The 14,001-nt window shown below is 44.8% G+C and overlaps 1 protein-coding gene across 1 annotated transcript; it reads left to right on the forward strand.

The window, feature by feature from the left end:
* Positions 1–2,884: 2,884 nt before the first annotated feature.
* On the forward strand, positions 2,885–5,217 carry JR316_0006577 (uncharacterized protein; the record flags this gene model as incomplete). Its single annotated transcript, XM_047892323.1, has 2 exons — positions 2,885–3,011; positions 3,308–5,217. The coding sequence occupies 2 exons, from the start codon at positions 2,885–2,887 to the stop codon at positions 5,215–5,217; spliced, it is 2,037 nt and encodes a 678-aa protein (XP_047747605.1).
* Between the last annotated feature and the right edge of the window lie 8,784 nt (positions 5,218–14,001).

The following is a 14,001-nucleotide window of genomic DNA, read 5'->3' on the forward strand; positions in this document are numbered from 1 at the left end:
ACGCGCGGTCTAATGTAGTACCTTTTACGTCGGTAAGACCCGCTTTCCCCAACTCTATTCCTGACGATATACTCACCATGACTAAAACAGACGCAGTTTCATTTGTACACCTCAATACCCCAATTTCTTTCTTATTGGCTGGCCAGTATAGATCTAGTGTACATTGTAGTCCTGGTGTTGTAGTTCCGGTTGATGTAGCAAACGACTTATCTCTCGGTTTAAATTATATGTTTTTCACACTGCCTTCTCAAAGTCTGATCATGCAAGCATGGAATGATTTTCAACGAAGAATAAGATGGCGTATCTATTTTTTGTTTAAAGAAGGCATGAATAAACCTTTTGATCCAGATTATGGAGTAAGTTCTAAGAAAAAAGAAAAACCTCCTGTATTACCGCAATATATGGAACTTGGCCTTTCGATGGGACGTCGGTACGTGCAACGCACGATCGCAAGTATCCCGGAAGAAGCCCTCACGGAGATGCGAAAGCACGCGTTCTCTCCTAAAAGGGACAAGATCCGTAAGTTTCTTATCGATAACAACTATGTTATTACGATGACAGATAAGAATCTTGGCCTCGCGGTGTCTGAACGCGACTGGATAATAAGGAATGAGCTCAATCTTCTTGAAGATGAACGCAACTACGAAGAGTTAGAATTCGAAGTTGCTCAAGAAGTTATGAAGAGCAAAATGATTCAGATGCAAACGCTCGCACGTACTGTCGAAGATGAACATCTGTTTCTATTTGAACTTGGGTTGTCTCGATTTTTTCTATCAAATGTACCGGAAGACGGATCATCGTTCAAGTATCCTCAATTTCATGGTATACCTAAAATCCACAAAAAACCTACTGGATTTAGGCCCATAATTCCGTGTCACTCTGTAGTATTTAATCCTGCAGCCAAGTTTGTATCAAAAGAGCTTAAGCCGATTATTAAATCGACTCCTTCAATCATTCACGGAACGAAGGATCTCTTTACGAGATTAAGCCAATTGCGTATAGACCCCAAACGACAATGGTATTTTGTCACCGGGGATGTAGTTGCTTTCTATCCCAATATTCCGTTGGACTTGTGCATCGAAATCGTTTGTAATATGTACGAGGAATGGTTACTCAACGCTTCGGAAGAAAACACTGCATTAGCCCATATTAATCCAAATTCGTTAGAGAATAACTTGGTTAAATTGGGCATCTTTAAACGTGCTATCGAGATTGGCAATACGCAATTGATAACACAACATGGGTCTAGATATTTTAGACAAAAAAATGGCCTCGCAATGGGCGTCGCGGATTCTCCGGACCTTGCTAACCTCTTTGGAGCCCATTTTGAAATAAAGTCAAAAATCTTAGACCACCCAAACGTGGCCTTCTATGGAAGGTACATCGACGATTGTTTCGCAATTGTTTACGCCGAGTCCGAAGCACTTGCACTTAATCTTATTAAAGAAACAATAAAGTTCGATGGTTGTGTTATCGAATGGGCTGTTTCCTCGTCGGGATGTCAATTTCTCGATGCTTTCATATTCAAGGAGTCTGGAAAACTTCATTGGAAGCCATTTGTCAAGACAGGAAACAACCGAGAACGAGTTCCATGGGTATCACATCATCCTTTGGACGTCAAACGTGGCGTCTACATTGGAGAGTTATCCAGGTTAGCCGTACTATGTAGTACCAAGGAAATCTACATCGGAGCAATTAGAGACCTTAACGCTCTCTATTTGATGCGCGGTTATCCCGAAAACCTAGTCATGTCTTGGTGTAAGAAGAATATACAAGAACGTTGGGAAAAGCGATTCGCTTTACGAGTCGCAGAGCACGACGAATCCATTCTTGTACTTAAAACCAGATTTGATCAGGTATGGAATTGGTTTTCAGCTGCTGAACTTGGAAAGACTGTTACCGAGTACTGGTCGGCATGGTATGAACATGCCGAGAAAGGTCTGTATAGTGCAGACTCGTCCAGACCCCTTATCAAACCAGATCCAAATTACGTTCACGACCTCGATGATGTTCGCCCGGAGCTGTTCACACAGATCCTCGTGGACGGAGAAACTGAGTTCGTACCGGATTTGAGGAAGATAGGACTACTCGGAAGTCGTTGGATAGTATCGCGAAAGCGCAATACTAATCTTTTCGACCTTGCAAATGTGTGGAAGAAAACAGTCTTTCGTAAACTGGATGAAAACATCGCTGAAAAAGGTGGTGTTGTTCCCGAAACTCAAAACGTTAATGAAACTTATCATTCTGCTCTAGTTGAAGCTGCTGAACAGATAAGTATCGAAAGTGATAACGAGATAATACTTCATAGACGTTCAACCTCACAAGAGAGGGAACATCCAGAATTCGGCAGAATATCCAAATCTTACAACCGATGAAAAGAATACTAGCGCGTAAGGCGTAAAGCATTAGAAAAAAACCCTAACCGTAAGTATTCCTTGCTATAAAGTAACAAACATCTACTTACAAGCAACACTTTGGATTAAATAGCTAAACCTAAACCCTAAACCCTAAACCCTAAACCCTAACCTAACCCCAACCCTAAGCTAACTAAGTCTAACCTTAGTAGGAAGTAAGGTAGGCGTGTGAACTTCCGAACGGCATGTGATTGTGAAGGGCCGGATCTAATTTAGTACATGGGAAAAGTTACTTAGTACTTCGGGAAAAGTTCCTTAGTACCGTGGAAACATTTTTGATGGACCGGATCATGAACTGTCCAATTAAGATTCACAACAATCAATCATTCTATTGTTTGATTGTTAGGTAAGGACCCAGGTAAGCTATTTATACTCTAGACATGTGAATATTCCCATGTCGCGGTTACTCGGAGCCACGTAACCAGAGTAATCTATATCCATGTGATTCACATCACAGTCAATAACCCACGATGTCAAAGAACAAAAGTGTTGGATCCACTTTTGACAGGTTACCATGTGCCACATCGACCCGTGGCACTCTGTTCATCAGAGACCTGTCTAACTTGACAATAAACATTGACAGATTTGTGATAGTCGGTAAGATACATGACAGCTGCGCAGCATCACTTCACGCGCTGTCATCGGATGTCTAGAACATTCCTTCTACGAATAGCCACTGAAGAGTCTATAAAGACGAAAGGGCTGGTTGTTGGGATCCCCCAACAGCCCTCTGGCTTCTTTCCATTTTAACTCCCAGTTTAAACTAGTCGCTCGCACCTCGCTTCGCTCGGTGCTCGCTCCCCCCCTAAACCCTAAACCCTAAACCCTAAACCCTAAACCCTAAACCCTAAACCCTAAACCCTAAACCCTAAACCCTAAACCCTAAACCCTAGAAGCCCTCAAGGAGATGCGAAAGCACGCGTTCTCTCCTAAAAGGGACAAGATCCAAAAGTTTCTTATCGATAACAACTATGTTATTACGATGACAGATAAGAATCTTGGCCTCGCGGTGTCTGAACGCGACTGGATATTAAGGAACGAGCTCAATCTTCTTGAAGATGAACGCAACTACGAAGAGTTAGAATTCGAAGTTGCTCAAGAAGTTATGAAGAGCAAAATGATTCAGATGCAAACTCTTGCACGTACCGTCGAAGATGAACATCTGTTTCTATTTGAACTTGGGTTGTCTCGATTTTTTCTATCGAATGTACCGGAAGATGGATCATCGTTCAAGTATCCTCAATTTCATGGTATACCTAAAATCCACAAGAAACCTACTGGATTTAGGCCCATAATTCCGTGTCACTCTGTAGTATTTAATCCTGCAGCCAAGTTTGTATCAAAAGAGCTTAAGCCGATTATTAAATCGACTCCTTCAATCATTCACGGAACGAAGGATCTCTTTACGAGATTAAGCCAATTGCGTATAGACTCCAAAAGACAATGGTATTTTGTCACTGGAGATGTAGTTGCTTTCTATCCCAATATTCCGTTGGACTTGTGCATCGAAATCGTTTGTAGTATGTACGAGGAATGGTTACTCAACACTTCGGAAGAAAACACTACATTAGCCCACATTAAGCCAAATTCGTTAGAGAATAACTTGGTTAAATTGGGCATCTTTAAACGTGCTATCGAGATTGGCAATACGCAATTGATAACACAACATGGGTCTAGATATTTTAGACAAAAAAATGGCCTCGCAATGGGCGTCGCGGATTCTCCGGACCTTGCTAACCTCTTTGGAGCCCATTTTGAAATAAAGTCAAAAATCTTAGACCACCCAAACGTGGCCTTCTATGGAAGGTACATCGACGATTGTTTCGCAATTGTTTACGCCGAGTCCAAAGCACTTGCACTTAATCTTATTAAAGAAACAATAAAGTTCGATGGTTGTGTTATCGAATGGGCTGTTTCCTCGTCGGGATGTCAATTTCTCGATGCTTTCATATTCAAGGAGTCTGGAAAACTTCATTGGAAGCCATTTGTCAAGACAGGAAACAACCGAGAACGAGTTCCATGGGTATCACATCATCCTTTGGACGTCAAACGTGGCGTCTACATTGGAGAGTTATCCAGGCTAGCCGTGCTATGTAGTACCAAGGAAATCTACATCGGAGCAATTAGAGACCTTAACGCTCTCTATTTGATGCGCGGTTATCCCGAAAACCTAGTCATGTCTTGGTGTAAGAAGAATATACAAGAACGTTGGGAAAAGCGATTTGCTTTACGAGTCGCAGAGCACGACGAATCCATTCTTGTACTTAAAACCAGGTTTGATCAGGTATGGAATTGGTTTTCAGCTGCTGAACTTGGAAAAACTGTTACCGAGTACTGGTCGGCATGGTATGAACATGCCGAGAAAGGTCTGTATAGTGCAGACTCGTCCAGACCCCTTATCAAACCAGATCCAAATTACGTTCACGACCTCGATGATGTTCGCCCGGAGCTGTTCACACAGATCCTCGTGGACGGAGAAACTGAGTTCGTACCGGATTTGAGGAAGATAGGACTACTCGGAAGTCGTTGGATAGTATCGCGAAAGCGCAATACTAATCTTTTCGACCTTGCAAATGTGTGGAAGAAAACAGTTTTTCGTAAACTGGATGAAGACATTGCCGAAAAAGGTGGTGTTGTTCCCGAAACTCAAAACGTTAATGAAACTTATCATTCTGCTCTAGTTGAAGCTGCTGAACAGATAAGTATCGAAAGCGATAACGAGATAATACTTCATAGACGTTCAATCTCACAAGAGAGGGAACATCCAGAATTCGGCAGAATATCCAAATCTTACAACCGATGAAAAGAATACTAGCGCTTAAGGCGTAAAGCATTAGAAAAAAACCCTAACCGTAAGTATTCATTGCTATAAAGTAACAAACATCTACTTACAAGCAACACATTGGATTGAATAGCTAAACCTAAACCTAAACCCTAAACCCTAAACCCTAAGCCCTAACCTAACCCCAACCCTAAGCTAACTAAGTCTAACCTTAGTAGGAAATAAGGTAGGCGTGTGAACTTCCGAACGGCATGTGATTGTGAAGGGCCGGATCTAATTTAGTACATGGGAAAAGTTACTTAGTACTTCGGGAAAAGTTCCTTAGTACCGTGGAAACATTTTTGATGGACCGGATCATGAATTGTCCAATTAAGATTCACAACAATCAATCATTCTATTTTTTGATTGTTAGGTAAGGACCCAGGTAAGCTATTTATACTCTAGACATGTGAATATTCCCATGTCGCGGTTACTCGGAGCCACGTAACCAGAGTAATCTATATCCATGTGATTCACATCACAGTCAATAACCCACGATGTCAAAGAACAAAAGTGTTGGATCCACTTTTGACAGGTTACCATGTGCCACATTGACCCGTGACACTCTGTTCATCAGAGACCTGTCTAACTTGACAATAAACATTGACAGATTTGTGATAGTCGGTAAGATACATGACAGCTGCGCAGCATCACTTCACGCGCTGTCATCGGATGTTCCAGAACATTCCTTCTAAGAATAGCCACTGAAGAGTCTATAAAGACGAAAGGGCTGGCCGTTTGTACCCCCAAACAGCCCTCTGGCCTTCTTTCTATTTCAAACTCACAGTTTAAACTAGTCGCTCGCACCTCGCTTCGCTCGGTGCTCGCTCCCCCCCTAAACCCTAAACCCTAAACCCTAAACCCTAAACCCTAAACCCTAAACCCAGCATCACTTCACGCGCTGTCATCGGATGTCTAGAACATTCCTTCTAAGAATAGCCACTGAAGAGTCTATAAAGACGAAAGGGCTGGTTGTTGGGATCCCCCAACAGCCCTCTGGCCTTCTTTCCATTTAACTCACAGTTTAAACAAGTCGCTCGCACCTCGCTTCGCTTGGTGCTCGCTCCCCCCCTAAACCCTAAACCCTAAACCCTAAACCCTAAACCCTAAACCCCTAAACCCTAACGTCTCTCGCTCGTCTCCATGTCGTCTTTTATGAAAGTGCAAGAATGGGTCCCGAGAGGCTTTTAGAAGCAGCAGCAGAAGACGCGGCTTATCTCCAATCCTCGTCAAGCCTCCGCACTTCAAATATTACCCTTTGACACATTCTCCCTACTGCCACTGCATGTCGAAAGCACGGCCATGGCCAGTTCCTCCGTCTTCTTCCTTACCGCAACCATATCACACCGCCCCTCATCTGAATATCCGCGGAGCAGCTCAATAACGGCCTCTATACTCAAGCTGAAGTGGTGACGGACACCTCCTCGATTTACATATCACGCTTTAATGGTACGTACACTTCCACATTTACCATCACATCCGTCTCCGTCTACTCCACAATGTCACCATCACTGACTCCCGCCATATACAACCTCACCAACTCCCCCTTTTACAACCACCCCCCGCAGATCCTCTCCTACGGATACCGGATACATCCGCCACCAATTTGACAACCAATAAGTCAACACTCACAAAATAAGTCAACACTCACAAGACGCAAGCGAAATTGACTGAAGACAGAGGAGGATGATACGAGTGTAATGGGTACCATTCAATCGTGCGTATTCCCATCCTCCTATCTTAATCCCACTCCGTAACCACAACCAACTGTGTCCAGCTCAACACTGTTGCCCAACTCTTGCACCATTTTCAAGCAAACCCGCCTCCAAACACACACACAATTTATACATCCCCCCCAACCTCACTTCATGACCACAATGGCAACTTTGACATTAACATCAACACACTAGCTGCAAAAAGTCATACGTGCACAATCCGCTGCAGACCCCCTCCACCCACTCATGACTTACAGCTCCCCCGCTCGTCTCTGTGCCTGTCCCAGTGCCGCGTCAACTCTGCGCAGGGCGTCTCGATATGCCATATGCGCAAACCGCTAATGTCCATATATTAAAGTTGGCAATCGCCCATGCGGACTCTGGGTTACTCGCTAATAACGAACGTGATGCTGTGTGGACGCTTCTATTTCCACCTCCTTCCTTGGTGTTTGGATGGGTGTTGCGATGGAAGGAAAATATACAGAAGGATGCAGGCCTGCTTCCATGTGTGGATTCCAGGGTTTAGCTACATCCCCGTCCGATAACCTATGTTACCTACTAATTCAACATCAAATATACATACTCGCCTACAATATGCAAAGACCTCATGATCTAAACTACATCCCCAACCTTCTTGTCTGCTAGAAACTCGCTGCGTAGTATGGGTGCTATAGTACATTAGACACCATGTATCGCCGCCCGAACGTGGAATCCAATCCTAACCAGCTAAATATTTAATTGTAATTACCAACCCTAACCAATGCTAACCATCCCTAACCGGACTAATCTGTGCTTTTGTGGTATATCGAATCCCAACCAACCCTAAAAACTAAACCCTAAACCATCCTAATCTGTATTTTTGTGGTCACCACCAACCCTAATCCCTAACCCCAACCAAGGCTAATATGTGTTTTGTGGTGTATTCACGACAACACCAGCGGGGTTTCAACTTTGCGAGTAGTGTTGGATATATTTATACCAGTAGGTTCTTTGAATTCTTGTTGCCATTAATCTCACAGACTCACTCAAAAGTGTTTGAAACTTTTCACTTTATTCAAATGCAGGCCTGCAGTGTCCCACTGGACCAAAACATCTCGTCTTGCCTGTCCATACTCTTTGGCTTTCAATGAAATGGACAAGTGCATCGGGGATTCAGGAGTCGCTAGATTTGAGTACGCCCGAAACCATATCTTTACAGCAATGTCAAGGTGAGTACTCTGACGGGGTTTAGGGTTTGTTATCTCACGTTTTGGTTATGTAGATGTGCCATGACCTCCATGTGAATATTGAAGAGGTGATTTATGGTAACATTTCACCTCTATTACAATGTATCCCTAGTTTAACATGGTATGTCAACCGTGGCGCGAACGCTCTCCTCGTGCCCTAATTCATCATTACTCCGCGTTTAAATCGTCTCATTTACCTCGCTTCCAGGAATAGGCTAGTCTAGATTGCTCAGATTGGTCGGTAACGACTAACGAGAGTTGGAAGCTCACGGAACTGAGCAACCAATATGAATGCGCTGACAAACATACCTATATGGCAGCCGTTCCCAAGCCATTTCGCACTTTTAACCGTACTCACTTTGTAAACACGCCATTATCCCACCAACGAGGTGCAGTGTTTTCTTCTAGTGGGTACTCACTTGGTTACCGCGCTGTCATATATCCCTCCCAGACTATTGCCATCAACGCTGAGATCTTCGCTGTCTATGGCGAGGTCTATGACAAGCCTAGGGTAGGCATTAGCAGTGTTATTCTGCGAGTGTGTACTCACTTGGTCACTGTGCTGTCATATCTCACTCTCAGCCTCCAGCTAATCCCCCTATCCCATCAACGACAAGGTCGACGACGAGCCTAAGGTGGACATTAACAGTGTTACTCGACAAAAAGGCGGTACTCACGTCGATACTGCCCCTATGCACCTCTGTGAACAGCCAATGCCTAGTCTAGGGTGCATCCACACACTGGAATTACCATTCTGCGCGTCTTTTGCTGATACACGTCTGTCCAGTTGGTTGAGCTCTGCCAATAATGAGTCTAGGCATCAGCAGTCGTTCCGCAAGTGTGTCGGTACTCATGTCGTCACTGTACTGTCCTGCCCTCACTCCTGCTATTCACTTTGGGAACCCCTGAGCAAGTGACATGACACACGAAGAGGTGCATGCTCACCCTCAGATACATGTAGCCACAATACCATCATCATTTCGCGGAAATGGTGGGGGCACTCACCTGGTCAGTGAGTCGGGTGTCCCTGTTTCGTCGGCGGTGGCAGCAGTCTGCAGAATGAGTGACACCGCGACCCGTCGAGCGACAAACACTTACCATTCCTTTGTGCAGGTGCGGCCGGAGAGGGGTGCACTATAACGCTGGCACGTCATAGTCAGTTTGTGGTCCTCAATGAAAGGTGTGTTGACTTGCCATGAAAGAATGCAATGACTGTCAGCTCGCTGTCCAGCTCAGATGCGATGCTGTGTGCTCACCGTCGGCCACTGTGCTTAGGGGGTCCAGTGGGCGGAGACTAGGAAAAGGTGGCAGTGTAGAAGAGAGGAGGGAAGAGGGATGCAGTAAACGAAAAAAGTACGTACCCTTATATACCCGTGTGCCATACACAGGTTACGTTACGCTTGTTGTAGCCCGAATAATGCAAATTTTTTTCTTTGTTTTCGATTTCGTGTTGCGAGAGATGTTACAAGAGTCAAATGGGCCGATCCTCCGTGTTTGTATGCTCGGATTTCAATTGAACTCGATCATATATTCTGAGAACGAGTGCCTGCGTATTAGGAGAGATTTGCTTCGTTGAATCAATTGTCCACTCGTCTGCTGGGTGCTGTGATTTTTTTCAGAACACGTTCATACAGTTATCAGACGGCAAGAAAACATTCCATTATCTGACAGCAAGAAAACTCATTCCATTATCTGACAGTCCACAGTATCACACAATCCAGTTGATTTCCACTCAGACTTGAACAAGTATAGCAAACTCGAATACACATATTCATTGTCCGGCAAACACGAGTATGCAAATTCATTGTGAATGAAAGAACATCCAGCCCTCTTGACACTGTGCTTGATCTAGACACCTTCACGAGGGCGATGGCGGGGATTAGAGGAGTGCAAAACGATGGGAAAACGACAGTGAGTAACAGAGCGGGTCATATGTTGTTCAAATAACTGACCTATCTATGATTAACACCCCTTGCAGTGACTGCGCCATGCAACACCACATTCCAGACCTCTGCGGGTTTACACCAACGTACAGCCCAATGAGGCGCATATATTCGCTGATATCAAAGATATGAGTCTCAGACACTCGTTATCACCCTCTCAATCCTGCTCACCTTCGAGTAAAACAACAATTGACAATAATCAATATGAAACCGACTTGATCCCGAAGACAATGCGTAAGGTGGCAGGCAACACACTACCGACATTCGGAAGCGGGGCACCACCAGACGCTGGGGACGGGAATGTTTTTGAGAGTGCAGAGTCAGACAGAAGCTGTGTATGACGACGATGTGGAATGAAAGGGAAAAATGAGGAAGAAACAACAAGACCCATTCACATACGAACACACACACACACCTCAGTTAAAATAAAATACATTGTCTAGCCTCCCATTCCCGCCCAGTTCCACAGTGGAAACCACTTTGGTACCCCTCAACCCCTTACTCCCCGAAGCTTTTACTCTCGCATACACTCCTCCAATGCCAATGTGCTTGTATCGAGGCCAGAAGCTGAGAGTCTCGCACACAACGCATGCATGCTTCGTATAGAGGGTATGGAGGATGAGTCAATACAGACAAGGATGGGAATGCGGGTGTTTAGGCTGCGGGGTCAACGTGAGATTGAGTGTTGTGATTTTGCATTGACGTTGACTGTGAGGTAGTAAAGAGAGGGAGGGGGGTGCGTGCATTGTCCAGGTTGTGAAGGAAAGTGGAAGAAAGAAGTGGGATAGGCGGATATGGTGACTCACCAGCACTGAGATAAACACAGAATCTAGCGAACGTGTGAAACCGGCTGAGAGAGGGACACAAATGCTGGCAGACGCTGGCAGTACAACAAATCTCACATATACGTATGTGGACGCTGTGCAGCTGCAGCGGCGTTGATGTTAAGTATGTGGCTGCTTAATGGGAAGCTGAGGGTGGTAGTGGTGGAGAGGGAAGGGTTGCCGAGTCGCAAAAAACAAAAAAGAAAACATACACGAACCACTCACCCAACTTCTCTCCCTGCTCTGTGCATCAACCTTGCTGTCCTGCATCCCCTCTGACCAGTTGCGTATTCCTGGAGTCCCGCAATGTTCATTTTGTTGTTAGAGTGGTTGGGGAGGAGTCTAGATATGGTGGTGGAAGACGACAAATGTCTCGTTGTTTGTCTCTGCTGTTGTCAGGGACATTCAAACTCCGCGCACGGCGGTGAAGATGTCGAGCAACAAACAGAACACAACAACTCACGAAGCGGGGGGGTGGAGGCGGCGGCAGCGGGAGGGCGGTAGCGGCGGCATCAGCGCGGGGGTGGCGGTGCAACGATACGCAGCAGAGTGCGTGTTGTTGTGGGCGGCAAGTGGACGTGACGGCGGGACGACAGCCGGCGAGGGGAGGCGGCACGGCGGCAGCGACAGGTGACAAGTGGAGGCGGCGGCAGCGGCAGCGGCCCGGAGGTGGCGGCGCAACGACACGCAGCGGCGAGCGCGAGTGTCGGGACGGCAAGCGCAGGCGTCGGGACGGCGAGCGCAGGCATTGGGGGGCGGTGAGACAGGCGGGAGGCCGGCCTCCAGTGGCTGGCACGTACGAGTGGAGGCCGGCCTCCACTCGCGTGTACGACGCGTGTACAAATCGAGGCCGGCCTCAGGTGGCCTCGAGGTGTTTATTTTTAGATGGAGGCCGGCCTCCAGTCCCTGTCAAAAAATATTTTTAGACAGAGGCCGGCCTCCAGTGGCCTCCATCAATTTGGAGGCCGGCCTCCAGTGACCTCCATCAATTTGGAGGCCGGCCTCGGTAAAATACACATTTAATTATGTAGCACCTCCGTATGTACAAAATAAAATATTTTAAAAGTGCATTTGGGGGTTTTTGAGGTCGAGGAATCCAAATCTGGCATCGGATTTCCGGAATTCTGCACAGGAGGCCCAATGCAACGAAGGCCCCCCCTTTGGGGGGGAATAAGCTTAGGGCCTCTCCTGTGAGTGGCGGTGGCTGCCTGTTGTTGCACAACGGAATATGTGTGTTTTGCGGGATTGCAACTGGGGGTTATGATAGTGGATACTTAATAGCCGCCTATAGCTGCTAGTAGGATATATATATATGTACACAATCTCTTGCACACTCAATAATCTTCTATTTTAATGGTCTGATCTGTTCTGATGAAGGAATGAGATATTTTCACATGCACAGAATATGCAGATGTTGCATCACTGCCGCCTTGGAGATGGATAGATAAGATCAAAACTTGTTTATGAGCATTTCAGTTCTTGTCAGTGTGGTATTATGTGCCATGTAAGATCTTTCAACAAAGCTACTGACACCTATATCCATATAATAACCTAATTATATCTCCTTTTATAGAACCTCTCGTAGCTTGCATGTTCAGTCACACATGTGTTTCGCATAATTTGACCCCAGAAATGGAGATTATCAAGTTTTGATTTCCATACGCCATCTTTCCATTATGATTTAATCTAGTGTTTAAACTCCAGTGATATTGTCATGGTGTCAGTGGAGACTAGATTGTCTCTAAGGAATTACGTGTATCGACGATACGCAGGAAGTTAAATAGGCCAGACAAGATTTGTATTTCCATCTCCCCCCCAACATCCTCCCAAATGGCTGACAACGCCACAAATTATTTCACTTCTTATCGTGGTCTTGAAATGGTCAAGTATGCTTATTGTTCGTCCTTTTCATTTTTTCTCATTGAAACAACATTTACGAGTGTATCTAGTGTCTGCCCAATCGATTGTTATCTTTGATCATAGTCAGTGTCATTAAATGGATTAAAATGCATTATCAGCTAACTGAACGGTAATCTGGTAGTTATAACATTTGACCAGGAGGTGAGACTCGGAGCATAAATATCAGACGAATTACTCACTCGGGTGTAAGGTTGAGTTGGTTTGGGTAATTAATTTGACTCTTTTCTTCAATTTTGCGAAGGTTCCAAGTGTCTGCTTTCATAGAATCGACAATTGTCATTGTTCAAGGTTCTATTCTTATGTGTGCGTTGCACTTAGAGCGTTTTGCCTACAAATTTCCAAGTTAAACATTAAAAGTACAGATCCGCTACTACACGCTGGCGTGTACAACGTAGGTCAATCTCACTTACCTCTTTGAATTCATCCCATAAACCGATTTAATGACATACGGCACACAGTTTCAATAGTTACAGTGGGTTTTTGACAACTATTGCATGATATATTACCGACTTAAGCATTCTCATCAGTGTTATTCCCAATGTCAGCTACCAACAACGTAAGTGAATATTATAATGCAAGTAGATACTTCTCAGTAACATTTTATTTCTAGAGGCGAGTACATCATTACATACTTCTGTGATAAATCTTATATTTTTTGAACCTGAGGCAGCTGTGAGTTTGAACAGTGCTTCTGTTCAGGGAGATTAAGTATCAGCAACTTTCTATAGGTTTAGCCTACTTTAGATGGCAAGCGTGGACTACTTTATCGATCAGTATGATGAGCCAAGGTCTGTACAGTGCTTAACTCTTTTAACCCTTGTACTGACCCATCTCCGTTACAATATTATGCTTTCAGGAATTCTCCAAATCAGGATATATGCCATGTACTTCAATAAGAAATTGGCATTTATCCTCTTAATAATCTTTCTCCTTTTGTCCGCAATATCTGGTATAATAATAGAGCTTTCTCTTCAAGATATGAAAGGTGATTACATGGATTACTCGTTGATGATCACTTCTCTAACAGCTAAATAACATAAGCCAAAGTGATATCAAATCCCAAAGGCATTGCATGTATAGCACTGCATTCCACGCATTACTTTTTTGCCTTTTGGATCCCTATATTCTGCTTTGAGGC

This window comes from Psilocybe cubensis, chromosome 6 (assembly GCF_017499595.1).
Source record: "Psilocybe cubensis strain MGC-MH-2018 chromosome 6, whole genome shotgun sequence".
In the NCBI taxonomy this organism is placed as follows: Eukaryota; Fungi; Basidiomycota; class Agaricomycetes; order Agaricales; family Agrocybaceae; genus Psilocybe; species Psilocybe cubensis.